This window comes from Nipponia nippon, unplaced genomic scaffold (assembly GCF_047370975.1).
Source record: "Nipponia nippon isolate SJK-2023a ecotype South Korea unplaced genomic scaffold, ASM4737097v1 scaffold_9, whole genome shotgun sequence".
Taxonomy (NCBI): domain Eukaryota; kingdom Metazoa; phylum Chordata; class Aves; order Pelecaniformes; family Threskiornithidae; genus Nipponia; species Nipponia nippon.
Genome location: NW_028262413.1, coordinates 359,098 through 386,247, shown reverse-complemented (window position 1 = coordinate 386,247; position 27,150 = coordinate 359,098). Strand labels below are relative to the sequence as shown.

The following is a 27,150-nucleotide window of genomic DNA, read 5'->3' as shown; positions in this document are numbered from 1 at the left end:
TGGGATTGTTTGGATAACTTGTTTAGTTCTTAATTCAGTAAAGCGCTTTAATGTATGCCTGAATCCACTGCTTTGGTTAGCAGAGATGTAATAATTCACATATGTAAGCGCTTTGCTGAAATGAATACTAAACTACACATACATGATCCCCTGCATGTAATGAATCTTCTGTACTGTCTTGATATATGTGCATGTATTGCAGGATTGTTCTATAGCCAGACACCACAAAGGATAAAAGAGGTACTCTGGGAAAATGGTATATATGAATAATAATTTCATATAAACAATGTCTGTTATACTTCCAAACCAGCAGAATTTGGCCTCTCAGAGCCAAATGAGCAAGAAATACCATTTAGTATATGTAACGGGATGCCAGCAAGAGAATACTATACCAAACATTTAACTTCCTCCCTTTGTAACATTCCCTTTCCAAACATCTCTTGAGATTTGATATTTAAACATGTAATTTACCAACCTTCTCAGCTTAATGTAAATATCCAACAGAAGTTAACTTAAAGCCTCAGTATGTAACGGAACAACACACTATGGCTTATTTTAATTCCGCGAGAGTTATATAAAATAGAAGTACATGAAGATGTCATTAAAAGAAAAGCAATACAGAACTGAAGCAAGAATGGATCGTACAAACTAGGTAGAAATATAGTTCAGTACTCAGATGAAAATGTCTGAAAACAGTTGTTATTTGTGCTGGTCAATAGTTTTCCAGGGTGCTTACCAATTACTTACAGGCTACTGGAATTGCCATACCTCATCTGACTAGCAATGAATCTGACCTATTGGTTAGGAAAAGACACAATAACCCGTTTTCCTATTTAAGCCTCACCATTGCACCGTCTCCTCTACTTGTATTACCACATGTAACTGTGAACATTCTTGTTAGTCATAAAAATATCTTTAATCTTATTAATGCGTGTCCACTACATAATATTGTGTTTGATTCAAGCTTAACCTTGCATTTAAAAAAAGAAAAATTAGAAAATTGAAATTTTATTGGAGTGTATTCTAAAACCTATAACAGAGGCGTAAAACATCATAAGGACAGCTTTTTAAAACTTACTCCAAAATACATATGAAGTTTTCACTCTTCCCTGTCTGTAGAATCAGTGGAAAGTTTTCACTTAGTTTCTTGCACTCCACAGAACAGAAAGTACCTATAAAGCAAACAGCCTTGTAGATCTATTATATCCTTCTTATTTCAGGCTATCGTTGAAGGAAGCATAGATGACCCTAGTTTTGTCTCTTTCACCAACTTATTTTTCACTAAGGCTCTCCTCTGTAATGTAACATTTAATATAGATTCAGATAATTTCAACTGCTTCCAGAAGCCAAACTTTAAACAGGTACTTTAGGAAGACATTCAGTCCAGCATCATCTTCAGTTTTTTTTACTATCTGTACTTTTTTTTTTTTTATTGTTAATCCAAATTAATTGATTGGAATACTGTGTTCTCTCCTTATTGTCAAATGCAACCAAATGGGTTTCACATATGCAGCTACGGTCACCTTTTTCTTGGTAGGTTACTCACAATTAACAATATACATTCTTGATATCTTACAGAGACTGTAGATACTCATCTAAAATAGAACAGCTCTGTCAGCTGTCAACATCTCTTTTCTGTCTGTCGTGTTTAAGTAAGAAGATGCATACGTTATAAGGAGAAGTAATTAAAAACAAGCAGACTATGAACTGTATTCTGGCTTTTAGTATAATTGCAGTATTGTTCAGTTTAAACCACACAAACTAAAATACAGTTTTTATCATACTGTTGAAGAAGTTCAAGAAATAAATGATCTCACTATTTCCTTAAGTGGATGACATAATTCTTCACAACAAACACTACCTCAAGAATAGACATAGTCCACAGAATGAAATGGGCATATTTGTGCAATTACTATACCTACTTTAACTGTCTTGCTTCTGGCATAATAACTCCACAAAAATAAATTTAAAAAAAAATAAGACCTTACAGCACTTTAAGTATTAGGTCAGGTTTTATTATATTCATTTCGTGGATTAGTAAACAGAATCCATGAGATATTGGGTTCTTATGATGATACTTACAGTACTTTGGTCTCTCTTGTTAATAATGGCTTTCAGCCACATATTTCAGTGATACGGAGTTTATGCCAGATGCAAATGGCGAATACTTGTAGTCATCTAAGCACGTTTTATGTACATATATTTTATCTTAATTTTTGGAACTCTCTATGTCTACATACACTACATAAAAATTAACTTCTTTTTTAAAAGCAAAAGTAATGATTTTTGTGTTATTGATACTCATTAGTTCCCAAAAACTACTTTGGGTGATCTATTTCAGATTGTGGATTATTCTCCATTTTTACTGCCCATTGTTTATAAGGTACTCTGTATGACTCCTAGTTAATTTACTTTTGTATCTATTTCTGATTACATGACAAACATTAACAGGGTAATGGCACTTTGGATATACATTTACATTGTGCATAAATGATCATCCCAACAAAAATTCTTAAAACGTTCAGAAAGCATTAGCCACTACACAATTCTAGCCAACCATACAACTGTATAGCAGTAATCCTTCCCTTGGCAATCCACATACACCCTGACCATAAGATTCAATTACCTTTATCTTCACAAAAAAACACCTCCCCACTTTCTGGTTTTAAGCACCACAGAAGTAGTTTCTCCATGGCAAATTAAATTGACATTGGCCTAGAAAAGAAGTCTTAACTACTTTGACTGTCATATTAAAGAATACAAGTAGAAATACTAGTTACCAATTTGTAGACAGCATTCTGGTAGTTCTGGCAAAAAAAAAAAAAAAAAAGGGCATTCACTGAAACAGAAACCTACCTGCCTCTTTTTCTCTTTAAAAGGGAGAAGTAATAATGCAGAAAATAATCTATTTTAAACTATTTTTTTTCCCCCAAAAAATGCAGATGGGGCAGGAAACTAGGAATACAGCATTTCTACGGGGAGTTGTTTCTCCTTATTCCCAAATCAAGAACTTTTGTTTGATCTCATACCCCATCTTTCATCATACTGCAGGGGTGCCCCAAAAGATAGCTAATTAATGTAAGTTATGTCATAGCTTGAAAGACCTAAAGTGTCTGGACGTTCTTTTGTTCTTGAGATAACCAGTAATAAAGCATACTGTTTGTGTAGCAGTAATAACATCTGCCTCTAAAGTACTTCAGTCTTTTTAGAAAAAAAATCTATTTAATAACATCCAGACAACATTGTACACCAGACATTTAATTTGCTGTGCTAAAGTTCCATGTTGCCAACATCAGCAGGTTCCTAAGCTGCAGAGACTTGGTTAAAAATCTGCAGAAAGGTTTGTAACCTTGTGGATAGCAGACATGAAGGAAAAGATGATTTGTCACCAATGCAATGCCACAACACAGATACCCATTTTCTTGTAGCCTGTTTTCACAGCATGCACTTGATTTCAAGTTTGTCTTTAGGATAGTTTTCAGACACAGAAAGTGAAAACATGTCATGTTCCCATCTTCCTTTGTTAAAGGAGGATACAGCAAGCATTCTTTCCTGTCCTATGGCAGAAATTAAATGTTTGGGGAATTTTACAGACTTTCATTTCATATACAGCAGTTGAAGCCAATAGATTGTTGCTCGGCTTTAAACATTTTATTAAAAAAAAATAAAATGCAGAATTATTAAAGTTAAATATTTATTTCACAGTTCTCTAATATAAGTGAGCCTCCTTCAGGCATCCCCCTGCTCGGGCGTGGGGTCCCCCACAGGCTGCAGGTGGATCTCTGCTCCACCGTGGACCTCCACAGGCTGCAGGGCACAGCCTGCCTCACCATGGCCTTCCCCAGGGGCTGCAGGCGAATCTCTGCCCCGGCGCCTGGAGCACCTCCTCCCCTCCTTCTGCACCGACCTTGGTGTCTGCAGGGCTGCTCCTCTCACACATTCTCACTCCTCTCCTCTGGCTGCTCTTGTGCAGCAGCTTTTCCCCTTCTTAACTACATTCTCCCAGAGGCACTACCACCATCGCTGATGGGCTTGGCCTTGGCCAGCAGCGGGTCCGTCTTGGGGCCGGCTGGTACTGGCTCCACCAGATATAGGGGAAGCTTCTAGCAGCTTCTCACAGAAGGCACCCCTGTAGCCCCCCCGCTACCAAAACCTGGCCACGCAAACCCAATTCATGATGATATATTTAATATTAGCTAACATTAGATACAGCATAACTGAAATAGGTACTTTGCTGACAGGGTAACTGAGGTAAACAGAAACTTAAGAACTTTTCTTAATTAGAGCTATTACTTTGTCCACCACTGTCCACCACAGTATCAAAATGGCAGGAAAAACATAAATGATAAGAAAGATGGCAAGGCAATGTATAGGTGAATAGAGGACAAAAAATGTGAGGAAAAAAACCACTAAGCAGTTCAAAGGTGTGATTTATAAATACAAAAATTGGCTTTGGAGAGAATAAAGATGGTGTAATGCAAAAGCAGGGGATCTTGAAGTGCATCGCATGCATAATTTTTAGGCACGCTGATATTGCAAATATGTAGGATATTGCATTTTCAATAAATCTTCCTTTCTAGAACAAAATAATCCAACAAAGAACATTGAAAGCTCTAATGCATTAAAGCATACATATGGAAATCTTTTACATCTTTCATACTGCAACATTTCAGGCTGAAAAGAGGACAAACTGAGTTGATTTTTTTTCTCCATATTTTCTAATATACAAGTTAGAAGACTGTATAATACATTAAATATTTTATAAGAGTTGGGTAGAATATTGCATATTAAGTAAAATGTACTCCCTAAACACCAAGTCCTTGCTAAACAAGGTAGGATTCTTCATGCTAGGCCTTTGCAGAAGTATACCCAAAGGGAAACCTGTTCTCCTGCTTACTGCAACAGCTGTGCTACGTGTTTTTATCTCAGATATAGCTGCTGATTTGCACACGAAAGATATACAGCACATGGTTTTGTGAAAATACTTAGCTGACTGTTTCAGAGAATTCTTTCCTTACTGATTTCATGTGACAGAGAGAGTTTCCCCATGGTCTTTTTCCATTTTTAAGAGAGGAACTAACTTCATAGTGTAAGAAAATACAAGACATCAGAGGCACATCCTTCTGAGAGATTCTGGAAATCTCCGTAGACACCAGTGTTTGCTAGATAAAGCAAAATGTTCTCATGGAACATTTGAGGACTTAACAACTTAAATCAGATAATGCCCCACTGAATAAGAGAGGAAAGACTGGCCACGAGACTTTTTTTGTTTTTACTTTTTTTTTTTTTTTAAACTTTTAAGCCTCCTTTCCAGTGGAACAAAATGAGTTACGTTTTCATAAAACGGAGCTAATGCTAGCCCACAAAGTCACTCGATCATATCAAAACTGGAAAGGAAATAGAATCAGTGGGAGGGGAAAGGTGCCAGAAATACTGATTGAAATTCCAAAGATAATTTAGATTCAGTCATATTCCTCATATCCTCTATTTAATTTGTTTAAATTTAATTTGTTTACATTTATATATTGCTTAATGAAAATTCTTCGTACGTCATCTGATCATGGAAATCTTGAACCATTACAAGATTTAATTGACTGAAGTATTAAGAGTAAATACTGAAGCCTATAGCTGAAATTAACAGTTCTCAGACCATTTCTATAGGGATAAAAGTATATGCAAACATCTGGGAATTAGTCAAAAAAAGAGAAAAAAATTTGTTTGTTGTTTATAAACATTTGTGATCTGAAGCAACAGCTATTGAAGTGATAATTTCACAATCAGGTTATATTTGTCTTGTTTCTCTCAGAAAACAGTTGGAAGTAAGTGTCAATACAAAGAAGGATTTAAGAGCTATATTAAGACTATATTATTATCAAGCATTTATATGAGCACAGACAGCTGATAAAAGACTTAAGCCATATAATATTAAGGAGTTACACTCATTTACCTAGGAAGAAAAAAATAACGTATGACCTGTCTGATAAAAACAGATTCCATTTTGAATATTTAAATATCTGAAAAACAGATTTCCAGAATTATTCAGTAGTTTCAACTGACAAATATATTTTGTAAAGCCCCAACTTTCCGTTTGTCTAATTAATCAACAGAAAAATCAGTAAAAGCTTTGCCCCTGAAGAATCACCCATCTTCAATAGTAAATACAGAATAAGAAAAGGCAGGAGATATTTTCATGTCATTAGCAACAACAAATAGTCTCAGTGAAAAGCACTGAAGAAAAGCAGGGAGAGAAAGATCAAAGGTCACGTATTTTCCTCCAACTTGTAAGTAGTTGATTACCACATTTCAAGGAGGTACTTCTTGTATGTCACAGGGTAGAAACAAATATTTCTGCTATATTTCAACAATATTGCTGTTGCCAATTGAGATGTGACCCAACAAAGCACAATAAATACCAAAATGGACAAACGCTGACATCCAATGGAACTTCTCTCATAATACCTAATTCTACACCTTAATGCATTAATTAAATATGGAACTTCTTCATCCCTTCCACTACCCAAAGGCTAGCATCAATTCACACGAAAAGTACTACAGGTCTCCTTGGAAAATGCATTCTTTTAAAGATGACAGACTTCCTGGCATGTCCTGGTCAAATCACAAAAAGTATGACCTTTCTTCTTTTAGAGAATGAAGTCACATAAAAGGAGTGAGCGAGGTATCTCTAGTTATCACTCTACATTCTCAGAATAAAAACCTCTTAACCAACAGAAAGTAGAACAGTCGTATGTCATTTTTACTACAAGAAATGACAGTAATTGACGTAACATTTTCAGAAGGTCAGAAAAAAAAACCAACCACCAATTTCCACATTTTCTCTTGCTCACTGATTGCTATTAGGTGAGGTTTGGTTCAGGTAAACAAAAAAAGGGAGAACAGAAAACAAATGTAATTTTATAAATGAGAGCACCGTGACTAAAAACTACAAATCAAAACTAGTACTTTTTTCCACAGAATACTGAAACCCCACACAGCACACTCATATTAACCAATTACTTGCTGAAATTGCACTTCGAAAAGTGAGGTTGTTGCTTCCACAGGCCCGTAACATGGCAGGTATCTCAAACTACAGGAACTTCCTAAAACAGTCCCAAAACTTGCTTTAGCAGAAGATAAACAGCGCAGAAGGAAATTATTTCACATCCAAACACAAGGCCTACTAGAACTTCCTCATCAGGAAAACTCAAGGCCTTTCTGCACTACCATGTAACATCCATGTGTTATGTAATAAGGTAATTTAATTCTGGGCAAATTTCTTTATACAGATTGATAGAAACAAATACATTTTTAATAAAACCTCACCAACTGCAAACTCTACCCCTCACTCTGCCAAATAAAGAAATTAAAAATAGCGAGTACTACATCTGCTTCTTCTCCAGTCATAATAAACCGTTCACTATCCACAGTACATACCCTTCTTTAGCTTCAAAAAGCACTGAATTATTAATGAGTATTTTGGGAGAAAGAAGAGAAAAGTTTTTTCACATTTAATGATGTCTCATAGGGGAAGCATTATAAAATGGTCAAAAATGTACCCTGGAGGGAAGTATTTCCTTAATATCTTATTATCCTAAGTTCATGACTACAGTAAAAGGCCATCTCTATCCTCGAGCAATATCACATAAGCATCATTTTTGTCATTAGTGAAACATCCAGTTATCCAAAATCATTTTTAGATCACTAGAAAGATTGTTACTGACTTTTCAATAGGCATACACTTTTCAATAGGCACACACTTTACATTGCATATGAAGGTTTGGGTTTTCCATCAAATAAAGGTGATAACATACTTACTTTTCTGTCTGGCCAATTATATTTTGCAAATATTGTATCGTATGTGTCCACAGCTCCATCAGTAATCAGCATTATGGCTTGGCTGCAAATACTTCCTTGTCCTGTGTGATTGAACTGTGAAAGGACACAATCATTTAGTTACAGCACATTCCTGTTAGATGAAGATAGTCAGGATTGCACTGGATAAACATGGATCTTGTCAAATCTCTAGCATGCTTAGAAGTAGGTGAAAAAGTCTCAGGTTGAAAACATTTTATCATAGACATTATGTTCTTACGGAACTGTAACTTCAGTTGTGTAACAGAATCGGGATTCCTGATATATCCCCATTTTATCAGCTTGAAAAATAAGAAACATACATAAATATAGCACTTCCCCAAATTAAAAGTGTATTCCCCTGTTTTAGATAGATGATACGTATCGATGCCTCTACATAGGGTTTGCTTTGAATTAAATATAATTTTAAAAGAACAAGCTACACAAAAAGAAGAAATGAATGAATGATAATTTCACTGCGAAGTACGGAAGATATGTCTCTCACTTATAGAGAGACATATATGGCATTCATGTTCACTCAGGATTACATTCCGTATGTTATTTTTCATAAAATGGTTATCTGTGAGAACCAAGTTAATATCTATATATTCTCAGATACTCCTATTACTTGAGCACAGGTACTTAGACAGCAATCAACCTATCCTTTGGAGTATGCAAAGAAAGTTTCATCATTCCACAGATGGGATTTTCTGCTGGTCAAAGAGCAAGTAAATTGGACTGAGTCGTAACATAAGCTTTGATCTCTCAATTCTGGAGTTGGTGCCTTAATTTTGAATCCATGTGTCTCCATTTGCTTTTATTGCAGAATAGGTTCTTATTTGTCGGTGTATTATTTTATATGTTCAAGGAACTTATGTGAAACACCTGGCTTTTAGCAAGAAAAGGCAAAGTTGGAAAATTATTTGGTTTTTAACTACTCTGTACGAACACTAAAAAATATCTCTGAAAATATCAATAAACTGGGGCATTACATACAACTTTTTATAGATCGGGCTACGATTTGAATACATGCTAATGAATGAACAGTCTCCTTTTGTTCTCTTCCTATGTAGTTTTCAGGTATCTTACCAACTTTGAGGTCAGACAAGGCCTCATCCTACCACTTTTCTCTTGGTACTGAGAAAACCAAGCAATAATTACCTTGTCCCACCTCACTAGCCTATCCGTGACGAACAGTGGCCCAAAAAGGGTGGTCCCATTTGCAAAGCAGTATTTAAATTTAAAGGTGAATTACTTTGCAGGGACTCTGACCGCTTCTGGATTCAACAAAATTTATTTGGAGCATTCTAGCTTGATTTGGGCTAGCAACTGCTCTGACTTTAAGCTTTTTGCAGCCTACTCACCCTTACATATTCGCTGTTCTTCCAAAAACTCTAAAAACTGATTTTCTACAAAAAGTTCTTAACGTCTAAAAATGTCATCTTTGCAGACATGCCTGCAGTAGGAAAGGGAGTGGATGGTGGGTTCCAACAGTGCTCTGTCCTCTTCTGCCTTCACATTTCTGTATCTGAGTAACCACATCCACAAATATCATTCAACAATCATTTTTATCATCTGCAGCTCTCCTCCAGATCAGTTTCCATTTGATGTAACGGGAACCTCAGCAAACAGCAGTAGAAACATGTTACTTAAAGGGAAACTAATGGGGGTTTACAGAGTTAGCTATATTCTGGTCACTGCCTGAAGACTTTTATCTGCGATACCTGCAAGGCAGTCTATCCTTAAAATTCTTCAGTCATGGCAGTTTTTCCAGTCTTAACCAGAATATTAAAGTGGGATTCCTTCATTAGTATGATCTTAGATGCAATGTTTTCTCATAAAGATGAAGTTACTTTGCCAAGGGATATATTCTTCATGTGGACAACATATTTTGAAAGAGACAAGGTATATTAAAAGGGAAATTAACGAAGGGGGAATGCCTTTATATATTTATTTTAGACCATCACTCTGTATGCATCTGTATTATTCTACGTAGTTATCTGTTCGAATATTTTGAAGAATGAGATTAAATTCAAATGCTTTGATGAGTAGTATCTTCTCATATTTGTCTAGAACTTTAATTTTATTGAATAGCAAGAGTGATGAAAGTGTTTTCCATAATAATAACAATGACAAGGGCCTTATGATGAACTACAATTAACTCAGTGATTCATCAGTTAGTAGCAAAAATTTCAATGCATCCTGACATTTACAGCATTTGGTTGTGATTAACAGTCTTTGAAATGTCACAGAATTTTATTTAATTGGCTACAATTTTTTTAAAGGTAATCACTGCAAAGACCGCATTTGTCACCAAAAGAGATAATTGCATTTGTCACATGACATAGTAGGTGCCTAACTACTGTACCAAGCACTTCTATATTCTTACGCTGTATAATGAACACTGCATAAATCGATGACTGGAAACAATCTGGGAGTCGATTTTTAAACATGTCTTTTCAAAGACATCAGTATCAACCATCTCCATGTCTTAACAACCTAGGCAAATACTGAAAGGTAATTGCAAGGCAAAATTAACTGCGTTTAATTAGTGTAACCCCTGAACCATTCTAAAATCCAACCAGAATCTTAATAGACTATCTGTGTAAAACAAGCTTTTTCATTTTTTCCTTTCCTTTTTTTTTTTTCTTCTCTCCCCCCTTTCTTTTTTTTAAATATAAACCTATAATTCACAAGAATAGATTTCTGGCACAAAAAGGTCATATCCTGTAGACAAAGTGGAAAATGGTTAGCTGTACTCTTTTAAGGAGAGATTAAGTAGGTTTTTCTCTGGCCTAGGCTGCTTAATAGAAGCTCCCAAAGACTTTGCCGATATGCCTGTATATAATGGAAAAGATTTTTATGCTGTCAATTGTGGAAGTATATATGCAGGAAGGCTTGAAGCTATTACACTCGCTTTTATAGTATAAATAGAAACAGTTATTACTCCACCTTGAAGAGACCTGAACATACATGTAGCATGATCCACCATGACCTTACAGACCAAAAAACTCTCGCTCATCATAGGTACAATTCAGTACATGGGATGTCACTTCCCTTTGTTCTCAAAACTACCAGTTTATCTAATGAGATTTTTATACCACATTCATCATTATAACTTCAGTCACCTCACAGATCTTAAAACAAAACAGAAAAATCTCATCTCAGGTCTTCTTGATCACTGTCTGTAATGTCTTTTTTCAATTTACACAGATTTGGAAGACTAGTATAGAACATCTCCTGTATTGAGGCTGGTTTCTATTTACTGTTGTGTATCTCTTTCCTAAGACTGTATTCAGTGCCCATAATGGGATTCTTAATAAACCCTCTACAACCAACCTTGAGTGTTTACTTCATGCAGCTTTTCCCATTGTCACTTTTGGCATGCACCACATGAAGGAATTAGTTCCACACTGTCTGGGTGAACACGTGGGCAGTGGGTGGAAGAAGATCCTCATCTTTTCATCTTAGGATTTTACGCCCAGAAAAGAACTGATCAATATTGTGCTTCAAGACGAATACAAAGGAATTGGAACCATTAGTTAATCTATGATCCTGCAGTATAAAGGCCGGCACACTTGTCAAGTCAAACCCTTTGGAGAATATTTTGGTTTGAGGTCTCATTTGCAAGGTACATCCTTCAGTCAAAAGACAGTTTAAGACAGGTTGCTACTTATTTTAGATGAGATTTTCTTTTTCCAGCAGACTAAGAGATTTTCATTTTTTTCCCCAAAAGAAATGACTATACTTAAGGAAACACTTTAAAACATTTTCATTAATATAAGCTCAGTTGAAAAAAGGGAAAACAAGGAGGCGAAAAAGGAAAAGGGGGGGGGGGGAGAGGAAAAAAAAAGGAGAGAAAAAAAAAAAAGGAAAGAAAAAAAGGGAAAAAAGGAATTTGCTGGTTGTATTTGTGACCGAAATATTTCTTTCCAAAACAACCCTGGTAAGTGTGAGTGACAATAATAAAGTTTCTAAAAACATCAGTTGGCATAGCTCAATCTTTATCCTATCATTTGTTAATTCATGAGCTGTGACTAGTTTGTCTGTATTCTTAAAGTCCAACTGCGGTTAGTTAGGATGCATATTAATTCGAAAGGTACATGATTTTTAAGTCATGGGATCTACTAAGGCTAGATAAGCTAAAAAATAGATGCCCTAGGAAGCGTTAGGCAAAAAGAGAAACAAAACTGTATTCGTGACATGAATCAGACATTTAGTAGAAGAAACTGATCATGTAAAAAACATAGTCCATACATTTCAATCCAATAATTTGGGCATCAAATCACTATCTTGTGTTTGAATCGCATTGCACTTTTTTGTTGCTTCAGAAAAGCTTTTAAAGGCCTTTAAGTAACCTTGTTTGAAAAACTCAAAGATCTTGCATAATCTAGTTTAAAGGCTACTTAGCGATTAGAAGTCCACATAATTTTAATTCACCTGCCAGGAATTTTAGGGGTTCTAAATCAGGATCAAGTCACCTCTCAATTGATTTACATTATTAAAAAGAATACATGCATAATCTTCAAACATTTTCTTTTCTTTTTTTAATAAAGAGAAAGCTTTTCTGGAAACACCAAAGCATTTTCAGTCGTATCTTAAGCTGCTAATATTAACTTCAAAAGAAAGCTGTAGGGAATATTTTAATAGGCTGATGATGCTTACTTGTAACATCCAACCACTTAGCAGGAATTGGTCCTGTTGGAAGGTGTTTAGTCACTTTTGCCGACTCACTAACGCAGTTCAAAGGTTACCAACAAGATGCAAAGAACAAGGATTTGGCCTCCTATTAAAAAGAGTGAACTTGGGCAAGATGGAGCATTCTGAAAGAATCCACAGAAATAGAAATTTTCTTGCCTTAGAAAATGCTAGGTGGGGATTACATGTAGCGTCATTTTGAAATAACTTTACAGCTAATATTCCAGGTCTTGGAATGGGAATGCTCTGGGATAGGAGTTTAAGTTTTCTTTAGGACTCATTGATCGCTGATTGCTGGTATTTCACCTTGGGGCTCTTGGCACTTGGACACAAATGAGTGTTTGGGGTTTTTTAATCAGTTTCCTGCTTCCCTCGGTCTTGAGGCTAACTGAAATACCTCGCATTTCCCCCCTCAGTATCTGCCTCTGGCCTTTGACATATTTGGTGGTTTAGCCCTTCACAATGGCCTTTGATACATATACCTTGCTTAATGAACTTTGCTATAGCTTTGTGATATAGCAGTTCACAATTTTACAAGTGCTCATTAGTGTAGATATCCTGAAGAGATCTGCTTGTAATTAGTTATTAAAAAAAAAAAGTGAATGCTCTCCTTTACAGAAACCCTATATCTAAACAGATATTAACAGAAGTTGTAAGCAATGGCTTTAGTCCTACCACACTACCTAGGGTTTTGATTCATATCATGAGAAATATTTGATGGTGCATTTTATTTTCATTGGTTTGCTCCCTCGTACTAATTCTTGTTCATTACTACTACTGTTCACTTTTCTCCTTTCTTTCCTTGCTTTTTCCAATATACATTCCCAATAAACTGCATGGTCAGCTGAATCAAAATATTGCTAAAATTATTCTTTGCTGGAATACATATCATGACAATATATTTAACCTTTGCCAGAAATGACAAAAAATCTCTCTGAAATACATTACATAAGGTCATTTCATGATAACCACTAAGACTGATGTGCACCTTCTGAGGAAGAACATTTCAAGCAAAGACAATGGGTCTGATTTTAATTAAAATATCCTTTGAAGGATAATTTCCTGGACAACTAAGAGTGCTACACTGATTTTATGTGGAGTTTGGGAGGGAAAATAGATGCCCTGCACTAGATTATCTCCACGATCATGATGTTCATCTTCTAGAGACTGCATTCCTGTTTATAGACATTATTCACAGGAATGTTATCAGAAAGCTGGCCTCATGGTTTTGGCAGATAAATAGTTAAAATAATATTAATACCTCTGAGCTGGTTAGACAAAGCTTTACATTTCTCCTTCTATCTTAGAGTATTACAGAAGCAAGTACAAAAGCGTTCAAATAACTTTTTTATATAAGCTATAAGAGATATTGTCATGCCAGAAGTCAACTCTATTTCAATTTCACAACTCTAATAACAGTGTGTATCCTCAAAGTCTTTATGAATATACAAATTCCTGTCATTCCTAAAACGTTAGCCCTTCCAAAGAAAAAAAGAACAATCTAAACTGTGAAATTTGCAAGTTACCCTAGTATTTTTTAACACCTAGAACAGCTACTGAAATAAACTTTATTTAATGTACACATGTATGCATAGGTGTATCCTGTATACATAGACAAAAAAATACATCAATATATAATGTATACATATAAAAATGTAAATTTTTCTATATCTTTCACCTCATAAATTATATAGAATTCTTGTTCTATAGATAATATTTTACTACCATCACACTTTTTGAGTAAGTTCTAATTTATTAGCTTAAAATTGGCAGTAATTGCTAAATAGCAAGAAAGGTGTCAGCAGCGTAAATCTGAAAAACATTAACTTACTTCATTGAGCATGTTGAAAGCTTCATTTAAAGCGATGTCCAGCATTCCAATTCCTTTTGCAAAAAGTTTGTCAAGGTGTTCCCTGAAATGCTGAAACATGAACAAGCAGCTTTTATTTGTCAGTATATTGTTACAACATACATGTTGATATCAATGATTAAGGATTTCTGAATTCTTCTTTAGACCTACTCCTTAAGCTTCAGTGATTGCATACACTAATTCATAAACCAAAGTAATTCCTGGTTAATCCTTTTGACTCTTGAAGTCACACTAAACTAAGGATGTGTTAGAACAATAATAATTTTTGGGATCTGCTACTTAATAAAAATAATTCTTTCTGAAATTTAGATTGGAGATTCTATTTTTTGTTATGATTCCTCCCTAAAAGATAGTAGACCCTAATCATTAAGCCATTGCAGTTTAAATGCAGTTTATCAATGTCAATATAATATTTAGATTGATAAAGAACTACTCTAACACAAGAAGACAGACAGGCTAACCACTTGCTAGCTATATGTGACTGTCTTCAGTATTATGTTGAGTAGTCACAATTAAATCATTTTTTTCGGTTTTAAATGGCTCATCAATTATGCACTGCCTTACTTGTTGGCCATAAGCATGGGTAAAATTTTATAAGAAGCAGTTCTTAAGAGGTTGACAGGTCAGAATTCATCCTATATTTTCCTCTTTCTAAACATATGTTATTTCTCCAGATATGTCAGAACTTTGACAAATTTCACAAATTTTGCACTGAACAAAAATATAGGACTACTATATAATACGTACATTAAATTGTAGGGTTTTTAGAGAAAATGTAACCTATGAAGTACTAAGTAGCACATTTGCAAAACAATGTTAGCACTACTTTCCAAAAACAAAATGTTCAGAGGAGAAACAAATTCTCTTAGGTTTATAAGACGGCGCAATATATCATTAAAAACAGTATCATGAACCATGCTATCATAAAGGGACACTGTATGCAACATCAACAAAGTAGTACTTCACTCCCCTGATTTTCTATGATGGAAACACTTTTTTTTTTTTTTCATTTCAGAAAATAAAAAAAATATTACAGCAGTATATTGGAAGGCAGAGAACTTCCTATTTCATTATTAAATTTCAGTACACCGAAACAGGAAAATTTACATCCTAGCCTCTTGGCAATTCTGAAGCCACAAAAAAAGGGCTGCTTTTTCAAAACAATTACTTCTTAGTGACCTAGTAAACGTGGTTCATCGCAGCTCAATACTTTGAACAGCCAAAAGGCACAGTCTTGTTCATCTAAATAAGCAGGGATAGGTAAACGCCCATACAGCTACACTGCAAAATGGTTCTTTTTTCCACAAACTTAAACATAGCTAACTTAATATCAGTCAGTATCTCCATAGCACTAGTAATTACTCTTTTAAATACTTCTAAAAATATAATAATTAACTTGTAAGAAGAAAATGAATACATGTGGTGGGAAATAGCAGGGGAGGCAATGCTTTTGTGAAGCATTATTTCAGTCTCCCCAACAGGGTAAAAAAGTTACCTCAATAGGTTAGTAAAAAGGAAAATTCTTATTTATCAGTCGTCCATTGGTCTTAAAGCATTATTATAGGCAAGAAAACCTAATCAAACTAACTATCTTCGTAGAAGAATTAATATACTACTGTCCCTTGAATTGTGCCTTTCATATTTTTTACAAGTAATAATGAAAATAGGAATGAATATGAAATACCCAAATATGCAATAAATGCATCAACCTCTTGTTACTCTGTATTCAACTTGTCATTTCAAAGTATCTCTGAAATTTGGGTCCAAATTGATCAAAAGCCACATTGGCATATTCTTAACTTCAACTGACGTGGCCTGGAAATCAAGAGCGGCAATGCAAAGATCGCAGTTTCCCAGACAGTTGCTACTTCAACTGTCAGCAACACAATGCAGTATATTTTCCATACCTATTTCAAAATACAATAACTGACCAACAGTCAGATTCAGAGACTACTGACTTCAGTACTCAGGGTGATTTTAATACATGTGACCACCACTCCATATACGAAAGGATTAACTACGGCACAGGACTGTTAGAGTCATTAACGCTTTTTAGAAACTCAGAAAATACAACAGTTTTTCATGAAATATGTAAAGTTCATATGAATTTGAAATAGTTCATCGGAATTCTTCCAAAACTAAAATATATCATGTTTATAAAATTCTCCAGGAAACATCTTAGCAAAACCAGTTTTATGTATAGCTGATCTTTTTAAACAGAAAGTGTTGTTAACAGTTAAAAAATAAGGAAAATGAGCAGTTTACTATTGTTTCATCAATGTCAAAAACAATTTCATAACATCAAAGTTACGCGTTGACCAGACGTTTTCAAGCTGCTGAAGCAGTCCTATGCTCACAGACCATCTCTCCCAGATACGTAAAACTAAGGGTAGTTTACAGTTACCACATATGCTTCCCTACTAACACAGGGATTCACCCCGAAACAGAGGAGTTCGCTGAAAATCGATAAAGCCAAATTTTTGTCTTGAAAATAGGTTTCTAATCTTACCTTTTTATAAATCATATATGTTCAAATAAATATTTATTACAGATCATATTTCTCTTTGGAATACATTACTGCTTCATAATTAAACTAGAATTATTTTGTAATAAAAAACCACAACAGTTTATAAAATCTCTGAACATTCCAGAGACAAGTCTGAGAAATGTTTATTACAGTGCATATACATTATTAAGTATATACAGTATAAACGGGTTACCAAAAATTACTAGTAAATGGTATAATCTCTAGTGTATAATTCACTTCACGTGATCTGTCAGGGGAACAAATATTTTCTCTTGCCATAGCTATATATATACAGGTTCTGAAAAAGACACTGTTGATATATGAAGAATTATTATAGTGACATTTGTTTGATACAAAATAGTAAAAATGTTTAAAATCGATTTAATGCCCTATGAATTTTAACAAACGTTTTCTGCCTCCAGGCTTCAGAGTGAACTGATGCTACAAGGTGACTCTGCAGAAGGATTAAATAACTAAAATGCATGTGTGGTTTGGTCTTTGTTTGGAAAGGGTTTATGGCGTTTTTTGATTTGTTTTTTTAAACCAGCTCCTTTCTCTGTCTTGTCTTTGTTTTTTTTAGAATTTCAGCACTTTGTACGTCCACTGGAAAAATCAAACAACAACATGAAAATTAACATTTCTTTGTTTCCCTTTTTATCATACCAGATGCCCTGGATGTGTGGCATTAATTGGATCCATGCCAAAAGAAATCATGTTTCATTTTACAGGCAGCACAAAGAATAGCTTCCTCAGGTCATTCATTCTACATCTAGCTGAGGCTGTTTATTATTAAACAATCAAAATGTACTGTTGTACTTTCACAGAGACCAGTTCTTTACTCTTTTAAAGAGTGGTACCTTATTCTTACTTGAAAAGGCATATTATTGACACAACTATTATCTGTCAGGCTGTTGTTTTAAGGAAATTTAGAAGAAAAAAATCCAAATCTCCAAACACTAATTTTTTCCTATTTCACATGTCCAGTCAGTACAGGAATGCCCCACCAGTCATGCTATAGTGCCCCCTTTGGTACTGGAAAAGGCATTTTTAAAAGCATTGTATTCTTTGCATATGAGAAAACCAAAGTTTCAAACTAGTATGCCTCTCAAAATTTCTCTATACCTCGCCCACATGTGCGTCCAACTGCCACTCCATAATTTTATCCCTTATAAAAGCACTGCAAACCAGAAAAGCGTATTTCAACCCCACTAGTAGTGAAAAAATATCAGGGCAGGACATTAACCACTGAAACATCAGTTTAAAGAAAAAGAATAAATGATTTTGGCATGAGGTAACAAACACCTCAATTCCACTTTCAGTAACTTTCAGAAATCAAACAGATCCCAGAAAGCAGGAGTCCCCTGCTCTTAATGAGTCAAAAAGCATCCTTTTATCTTTGCATCTTAAATAGCTCTTTTTAGTAATAAGCTGCACAAGAAATAATATTGGTGCATCTCAGCTTCTCTTTACTGTCCTGTTTGAGCCCCTGTAGATTAGTATCTGATTTTCCTAAAGTTTGAATTGGATATCTGTCCAACTGTGTGCACAAACATTCGCATGCAACTGTATGCCTAATTTCCATGTGCAATTACCAGAACCTGCAATATCTAATTGTGGACTCAAATACCTAATTGACATGTATAATCTTGGTAATTCTGAATGCAAATTTGGCACACAATTATGACAATCAGACTCTGATGTCTGATTACACAATTATAGGGCCAGAACTCAATAGGAGAAGTTGTGTCTTATTACAGCGAGGAAGCACAGATATGTTCAGCTGTGGAGGTATCTATGATCTATTCAGAAGTTGCTGAAAAAGATGAGCTGAAGAGAGTGAGGACACAAATCCGCCTGTGCACGTCAGCCAGGACAAGGTCTTTGCGTATATCTACAAGGGTTCAAACCAGAACATCAGCGATGCATACACTTGGTTCTGTACCCTTGCATGCTGCTGATTTTTCTGTTCATAAACACTATCCATGTATGCAAAACAAAAACGTTCTCTCCTTTTCTTTTTAAAGCATTTAAAATTTGTTAAGACCCTCTAAGTCAGAAACAAACCAACAAATACATTTGATGGACCTAGAATCAGGGAATGGGTTCTTGTCCTAGGTATAGTTACAAGTATGCCTACTTGAAGAACAATGGGGTATACTGAACAGGGTGTACCGACACTGTTTTTCCAAAGATGAAAAATAATATTCACATGCCTATTTCTGCTTAAAAATCAGGTGGCCCAACTTGACTTGGACTATTTCAGAACTTAAATTAGGAGGAATATAGAAAGAGTTTTAATGGTCTTCATATTCTATGCTTCATGGGACAGCTATACAGAATATTAAAATCACACCACTGTTGCATATGACTTTGGCATAACTGAGCAAGAGGATACATTTATAACCATTTACCATGATTGAACTTGGAGTTTCTCTTCTAATGAGATTATTGAAAGTGTTTTTTTAGTACACCCAGGTGTATTCACCTTTTCTAGCCTCACAGCTTAATCAACAATTGCAGGGATTTTGGACCATACTTGGTTAGATGATTACATTAAAATTTCAGACTTCAGGGATTAAGGTAAAATTGTCTGGCAAAATATGATAGCAAGTCGTACTTCTGCTACTTCTTTTTTCAGTTTCCTACTTTTGATTTATTAGGGTTTCATAGTTAATAAATTTAAATAATTCAAGTTAAGTAATAGTAATTTATTTCAACAAGTCTGTGCTTGGCAGATGATGTAGCATTTTGCAAAGATTCAGAGCACTTTTTCATGATTCATGATACAGGAATTTAGGGAGGGAAGGGGGCTATCTGAATACAGGGGAGAATCTCATGTTCCTTTCCTAATTTCAGGTCATTGCAGGCAATTTAAAATCTCTTCAGAGATGAAGGCCAGAAAACTGTGAAAACGCAATTTTCCTTCATGGCAGAAGCTCCCAACTTTGTAGCCAAAATGACACACTGGTTTATCTAGCCCATAATAAAGCTGCAGAATAATTTACTGATTTGGAGGCAATTCTGAAGAAATTCTGAGTTGTCTCTTTTTATTAGTCTCTTATCTTACAGGCTGTTCTAATGGCTTCACAAGGTTTACACTCTGAGATTATAAAAGCTGACTAGTATCTATGATCACAACAAGATGACAAATTTCTACATTCTGGAAGTGAACAGAATCTGGTCACACTCCTAACAAACGAGAGTCCTGTGTCTGTGCAACAGTCAGGGAAATTTTTTGGCCTCCAGTACGATAATATGAGGATACTCCATAACTTCAAGGTTTTACCCTTTTTAAACATGAAAAAGAAAGGAGAAAAAGAAAACAAGAAAAAGAAAGTACAGCCATCTTCATTCAACATCTGAGGAAACAAACACATCTGAACCCAAGTAATGATACATTAAAGCAGAGAACCGAGTTCCAACTCTCAAATGCCAGGTAAGTGCTGTAACAACCATGTCATCTCAGAGATACACAAAAAAGAGCAGATAGGTTGTCAGGTAACATAATCCCTAATGTCTGGCATTCATGTTTTGGTATAGCTTCTTTTTACCATAGTAAACATTTGCAGAATTTCACTGATGGATTTTTCCCTAACACCATGACAAAGCTAGTCACAAATAGCAGCACGCTTGGCTCAAGTTTTAATTGGCACACAGTCTACAAGACTTCACAGACTGTTTTAATGCATCTTAACATGAGGACACTAAAGCCTCACAAATAGAGATACATCACCCACTAAGTTCAGCTTGCTATGGCTTATAGCAGGTCCTTTTTCTGGAAGACCTGAAAACCTGTTTGCCTTTATATTATATTTCTCTACCACTGACAAGATGAAAGTACACTGGTAGCGAGTTTACTGTTGTAAACTTCTGACCAAATCAAGTCCCCATCTCTTATCTTCCTACTTACCTAGCTAAACCAGTCACTTTTTTTTCTATTTTAGGGCTTCTGAATTAGTAAATTGACTTATGTCCAACTTCCCATTTATACAGTTTTCAGCATTTTTATTACAACCAACAAAGTTTTGATTTCCTTCTTGTTAAGGCAATATGCTACACATTAGTCCCAGTACCCTGTACAGATACATTTTATTATAGCTTACTTGTGCTTACCAAAAATAAAGTACCATTTATGATGAGCAGGAATACCCAAATTAGATGGGGTTACAGGATCATGAATTCAAGTCTAAGCATACATGAATAACGCATTTTCCACTGATTCCAAAGAGGGAAGTTAACAGTTCACAACTGATATATGAAGCAGAGTTTATACAGTTACACTGAAAAACTGATATTTGCTATTAATTGTCTGACGAGGGTGATCTTCCTACAGAAAAGCATTGTTAATAGGTTCAACATTCCTCCAGATTTCTGTCAGTTTTAGTGCAAGTCTTTGCTACTTCTAGCATTAGTTCCCACACTCATCCGTGCATGCTGTAACTCCAAATGTTCCTGAGACATACTTGGCAAAGGTTTATCAGATGAACTACATCAGCATATAAACCAGTAAAAACAAAACAAAACAAAACAAAACCAAAACAAAAAAAAACAAACAAAACAACAACAACAAAAAAAAACCCCAAACCAAAACAAAACAAAAAAACCCACCAAAAACCCCCACCACAATCAGGAGGCCTATGTGTGAGGTGGGAGAGTGGTGTTTACTGATGTGTCACAGGGAAGTTTACCCACATGTACTAACAGTTGATAAATGTGCATTCACATCTGTAAAATGCATTTAAGCATCATATTTTTAAAATCCATTGCCAGGGCAATTACAGGTTAGCTCGATGTTGATGATTATTCAACCACTTGTGTTCCCTAGCACGTTGTGTTGGTAGACTGGATTTTTTTCAGGAAAACAATCCTGAAAACTATGCTGAACAAAGAGCTCAAGATTCAATATACTCAGATTAAAAACAAATTCTTGTTAAGTAAATTAGTTGCTTGTGGCTGCAACAGAAATCTTCAGACCAAATTTCAGTGATCTGGGGCTAGCTGAAAGTTTTGGAGGTCTATAATAGCTAGACAGTTTTTTAAAAAGTAGATTTCAGTGAGACTTTACGTTTTTGGTTTTTTTAACAGCGAAGCAATGCAGTCAACAATCTTTTCTGGAGACCTGACAGAGATGGATAGATAAATATACACCTAAGTAATCTGCTTAAATAAAATTCAATATGCAAAATTTTATTTACCAACCTCTTATTGGCAATTTCACTCAGCTTCATTGCTGAATCAGTCTTCTGGTTATTTAATTTCTGTAATTGCATACAAAAATGAAAGCTCACTGGAAGTTATGCACTACATCTGTCTATTTTTGTCATTCTAATTTACGCAGGGGTAAGTTCTTGATTTAGTTTGGAGTTACTGTGCCTATCTGTGCATCTAGAAGATGATATATTTCATCTGGAAACATTTACACAGAAATGTCCTCAACCCATATATAGTACATTAAAACAACATATAAAAGAGGAATGTATATTGTAATATTGTTACTTTAAATCTGGAGTTACATTAAATCAGATTGTCATCCGATTCCTTTGGGGTAGGTAAATTGTAACATGGAGTTCTCAAAGATGAAAACCTCTTGGCCCAAGAAAACTAGGATTAAAATAGGCAGTTCCACATGTTTGTAATTTGTGGAGAAAGTGCAGACAGTGACAGAATAGTGTCTGAACTATTTCCCACTCTTTTTTAAATTTGTGTATAGCAAATTGATACACTTCAAGGTAGCAGCTGTTTAATGCTAAAGCCAAATTATAAATTAGTCTGGTAAAATTCAAATATACGTTACATATTTTATATTACTAAACCACATTTAGGATCACAGATTAATTTCAACCTCATTTATGCTACCCAGTGTAATTATAGATTTAATCTTTGTGATAAATGAAACTTGAAGCAAATTCTGCAAATTAGGGACAGCTTACAGCATTCTGAAAATATGTCTCCACATATCTAAACTGAACCTTCAATGCAGGTATGTGCCGACACAAAAATTTTATGACAAATGCTAGGCTATGAAAAATTTTAGAAATAAGTGGATACAACTTGATGCCTGCCATATCACCTGAAATTATAACTATTCTTAAAACAAATCACTGTATTCTCCTATTGTAAAATTGAAAGCAGAAATACTATGTATTGGAAGAAATCTAGCACTGGGATGCCTACATTGCATCTTAGTAAAACTGGTGGCACATACATTAACACCACTCGCATCAGTCTGTCATATTTGAAGTTGTAAGTTTGTCTTTTATAAATACATAAACCAGACTTGATTCAATAAGTTTTCTCAAAAGGAGTATGCTTTCTGAAGTTGTATCTGACAGAAATTCAAGGTGTAATTAGATCCTCACTGCTCTGAAAGCTACACATAACATAAGCTTTTAGAGAACCAACGATTTTGCAGAAAAAAAAATACTTGATTAAAACCTGTGGAAATTTCTAAACATATTATACTAGCATCTCTTCCTTGTAGGTTGTTACTAGCAGTAAAAAAATAAAGTTAAATGAAGATTTCAACTCAAGACTTTATTACTTTGCTGTTCTTGAAGCTGGTAGGGAACAGGTTTAGAGGTTGAGAATCACCACTTTTTTCAATGTATCCTCACTCTTTCTTAAAAAGAATGTTACTTGATCAACCTGCTGGAGATTCAGGGCTGAAAACCTGTTTTCTCCAACCTTCATTCCTTTGCCATAACAAAAATGCATGAATATGTTAAATGTTTAAATGCTTAATTATATTAAGCTTAAACTTATTTGATGTCCTTTAAAAATCTACTGTAATGCACCAGGCAGATATTTATTAGCATTTTAATCAAGGAGTGATCTTGATCAAGTAACCCCTACAGGTACAATGAGGCTTTTTCACACAGACACACACACACACACACAAAAATCTACCTTCACTATGCCAACCACTATGAAATCTGTACCAGTCTTCAAAACATGCATTTGGCTAAGTTGAAAGTTGCAAGTTAAAAGCACCCATGCTGTTTTCTTTTCTAACTGCTCTCTTTCCTTAACAACGCAGGATCAAGAATCTGCAGCTCCTATACCACATAAACTAACAAGTAAATCTACCTTGTCACTCCTTACTAAAATGGCTGAGAAGAGAGACCTAAAATATTAAGTACAGGGGTAGGGAAATAATAATTTCGGTAAAGATGCAACCGGAATACAGATTGCACATTGCAGAGGAAACAAATGCAGCTTCATCAGTAATAACTGGGTTGTCATTCAAAGAGAAATGCAACTTCCTTGCTCTGCATGCACTTTGTATAGATTTACGCTAGCGTCAGGCCCACGGTCCCACCTGAAAGACAGAGAGAAACAAATGGCGGGGGGGGGGGGGGGGGATGTGGGCTTTATATTATCTTTCCTCACACTTGGAACAGAAAACTGAGCCACGTTGTTTAAGGGTGGGTGTCACCACAGAGTGGATGTAAGAGGGTTACAATGCTTTAAATGCTTTTTCATACTTTAATGAGAGTGGATTTTTTTCTTTTAGGTAAGTAGTTCCCACGCTGTGGTCCAGAAAATAATAGTAAGAGGTCTAGAGCCAATGTGTGGAACTAACACTGTGTTTACAATACGGTTTCCCTCCCAAAAGAATAAGAGATGTTGCGGAGGGGAAAAAAAAAAAAAATCCAAAAAAAACCCATCAAGAGTCACACTGTTTCACTGAGAAAATGTGTAAACCAGACACCAGATAGCCTCCTTTTTTTTTTTTTCCCCCCCCCCAAGATTAATTGGATTTTCTGAAAGTCTGGTTCTTTAGAAGCCTGTTACATTCCCTGCACATTATGGAGAACTTCTGCAACCCATCCCTGAATGTGAAAAGAGCGTGTTCATTTGCTACCCCTAATCCCATGGAATATTCAGCACCAACACCATTAAGAAGCACTCATTTCCCAGGCTGCTATAAGCCCTAAGGCTGAAGCAATTTCCTGTAGCCTACCAAAAAAAAATGCTTATGCTCCATTCCCTGAAGATACTCCCAGGTTTTGTCTTACCTAGACAGGCTGTGCATGGGAACAGAATAGGCTCTGGCTATAGCCCAACTGCCTGAGGCAGCAGGCTGCTGCTGGTGGCAAACCAAACTATTTGACTTATGCCCACGCCTTGGAAAGCCAGGCTGGCTGCTACTGCAGCTGTGCAAGGGGCCGGGCTGAGCGCGGCAGTGCCTGTGCTGGCAGAAGGGAACCCTCTCAGCAGAAGCAAACACCACGCTCGGCTCCCCAAAACAGATTACCTGATCTCTCCCCAAGTCCAGCCCTGTCCCATCTGCCCCAAGTTAGTATAATTTAACCCGATTTATTCTACTGAGAAGCTGGTTTGCCCTTTAGCTTACTACAAATGAAGTGCAAGTGGTAAGGATAGAAAAAGAAAATCTAGAAGATTAGGCTATTTGGTTGTTTTGTTAAAGTTTAGAGATTAAAGAAAACTCGATTCAAAGACAGACATTCAGCATGTTTAAGTGACATCCTCAGAGTAGAAAGATTCCATTTGAAAACATCTGAGCCTATATAAAGACAGCAAAGAAGTTCTTCAACAAATACTTTCAAGACAAATGTAGACTGGGGAACTGATCCTGTGAAAGCAGTTTTTATTTGGAGTTATTGAAACAGCTGCTTTCCTCATGAGATAAAAAGCTCCAGTCAAACATCTCAAAGTAATTTCTTATCTCTGCTTCTAAAAACCGTGTTTATTTGCTACATGCGATGTCCGATGAACCTAGCAAGATGCAGTTAGCAAGAACTGGGGTGTGCGTCTGTGTATGTTGGGGTTTTTGGTTGGTTGTTTTTTTTTTTTAAGGGTCATTTAATGGGAATTTTTTATATTGGCATTCATTAATTATGGGTGAAAAAAAAAAAAAGAGAGAGAAATATACTGCCAAAATGGTAGACACTTAAGTTTACTCAGCATAAATTAATAACTTGGTAAAACTGGGTTTACGCACATTTCCAGCAACAAATGCTGCATTAAGAAATACCTGTCCTTAGTAAGGTCAGGTGCATATATAGCAATATAAAAGAGTGGTACAGTGAACTGTTAAAAATTCAGTCCCTGCAATCATCAGCAACATACATCTCCTCTTTCCACATAAGGGAAAACTGTAGCAATATGAAATACCATTACAGCAATTTCTAATTGTTTCTTCTTCAAGTTAGCATACGGGAATAGACATTTGCTAGCTAAAGAAAAAATGTTATAACATATTTTAAAATGCTTGTATTTATTTTGGCACTAATGAAGCTTACGCTGGTAGTAACAGATACGGTCATCCTTGCTCCCATTCCATTGAGGAGAATATTTGACATTAAAAGATAAAGAATAGAAATTTCTGAAAGAAATACATAGTTGCATCGTCAGACCTATGTTGGACTTCCAAAAAATCAGGCATATGTATACACATATAAACTGAAACAACAGCATATATTTTAAAACATTGCCTGTCAATCATCTGCTCTACTTTGCCAATACAGAAACTTATGGTTATATATTGATAATGGCTGTTTGAAAACAATACATATTACAGTGTTTGTTGTGATATTTTTCTTGTTACTGTTTTATCATTTAATAAACAAAAGAAAGAGCTATTATTACCAGTGAACATGCAAAGGAGTATTTACCTTGTAAGACTGGTTGAGAAAGGGTAATTTCATCTACTTTCACCTGATATTGCAATGGACTCTTGGCAATTACACAGAAAAAACTACAAGAGAAGCCTGGTACATCTGCCAGGCTCGCAGACATGAAAGAAACAGCCCAAATAATTGAATTCTTATGATGAGTTCCAAACACAGCTAAATACTCTGATAGTTCTTGACCAGTTTTGGAATGTGCATAGTAACAACATTTTAAGACATCTTTTTTCTATTGACCTGACCAAAAGCCTATGAATTCAAGAGAAACTTTTCCAGGAAATTCAGTGAGTTTTTTCATGAGGCCCCCAGGTAATTTTGCTGTGTCAGTATATTCAGATCACACAGTATCAGATCTTACGACAATATCGGACAATTCAGAAAGCTGTTTGTAACTATGAATTCAGGAGCACGATAACTGAATTACTCTTTTAGGATTAAGTGGTTGTCCACGTTCTTGACAATCTTTACTTTATACTCTGAGCTACACCTGGGACAATGGCACTTTTGTGCCCTCCAGTGTTTAGGCAAATAGATTGTGAACTTCATTACACAAA

General features: G+C 35.4%; 1 protein-coding gene across 7 annotated transcripts in view; it reads right to left on the bottom strand.

Annotated features, from left to right (window-relative positions):
* CACNA2D3 (calcium voltage-gated channel auxiliary subunit alpha2delta 3) overlaps positions 1-27,150 on the bottom strand; it is a 458,323-nt gene that overhangs the window by 215,277 nt on the left and 215,896 nt on the right. For all 7 annotated transcript variants that reach the window (XR_015701497.1, XR_015701498.1, XM_087744701.1 and 4 more), the window contains 2 exons: positions 14,378-14,467; positions 7,813-7,926 (listed from right to left, as the gene is read on the bottom strand). Coding sequence is in view for 5 of the 7 variants with exons in the window: in XM_087744701.1 (XP_087600827.1) it covers positions 7,813-7,926; positions 14,378-14,467 (204 nt within the window). In the remaining 2 variants the exon portion in view is untranslated. The remainder of the gene's footprint in view (positions 1-7,812; positions 7,927-14,377; positions 14,468-27,150) is intronic.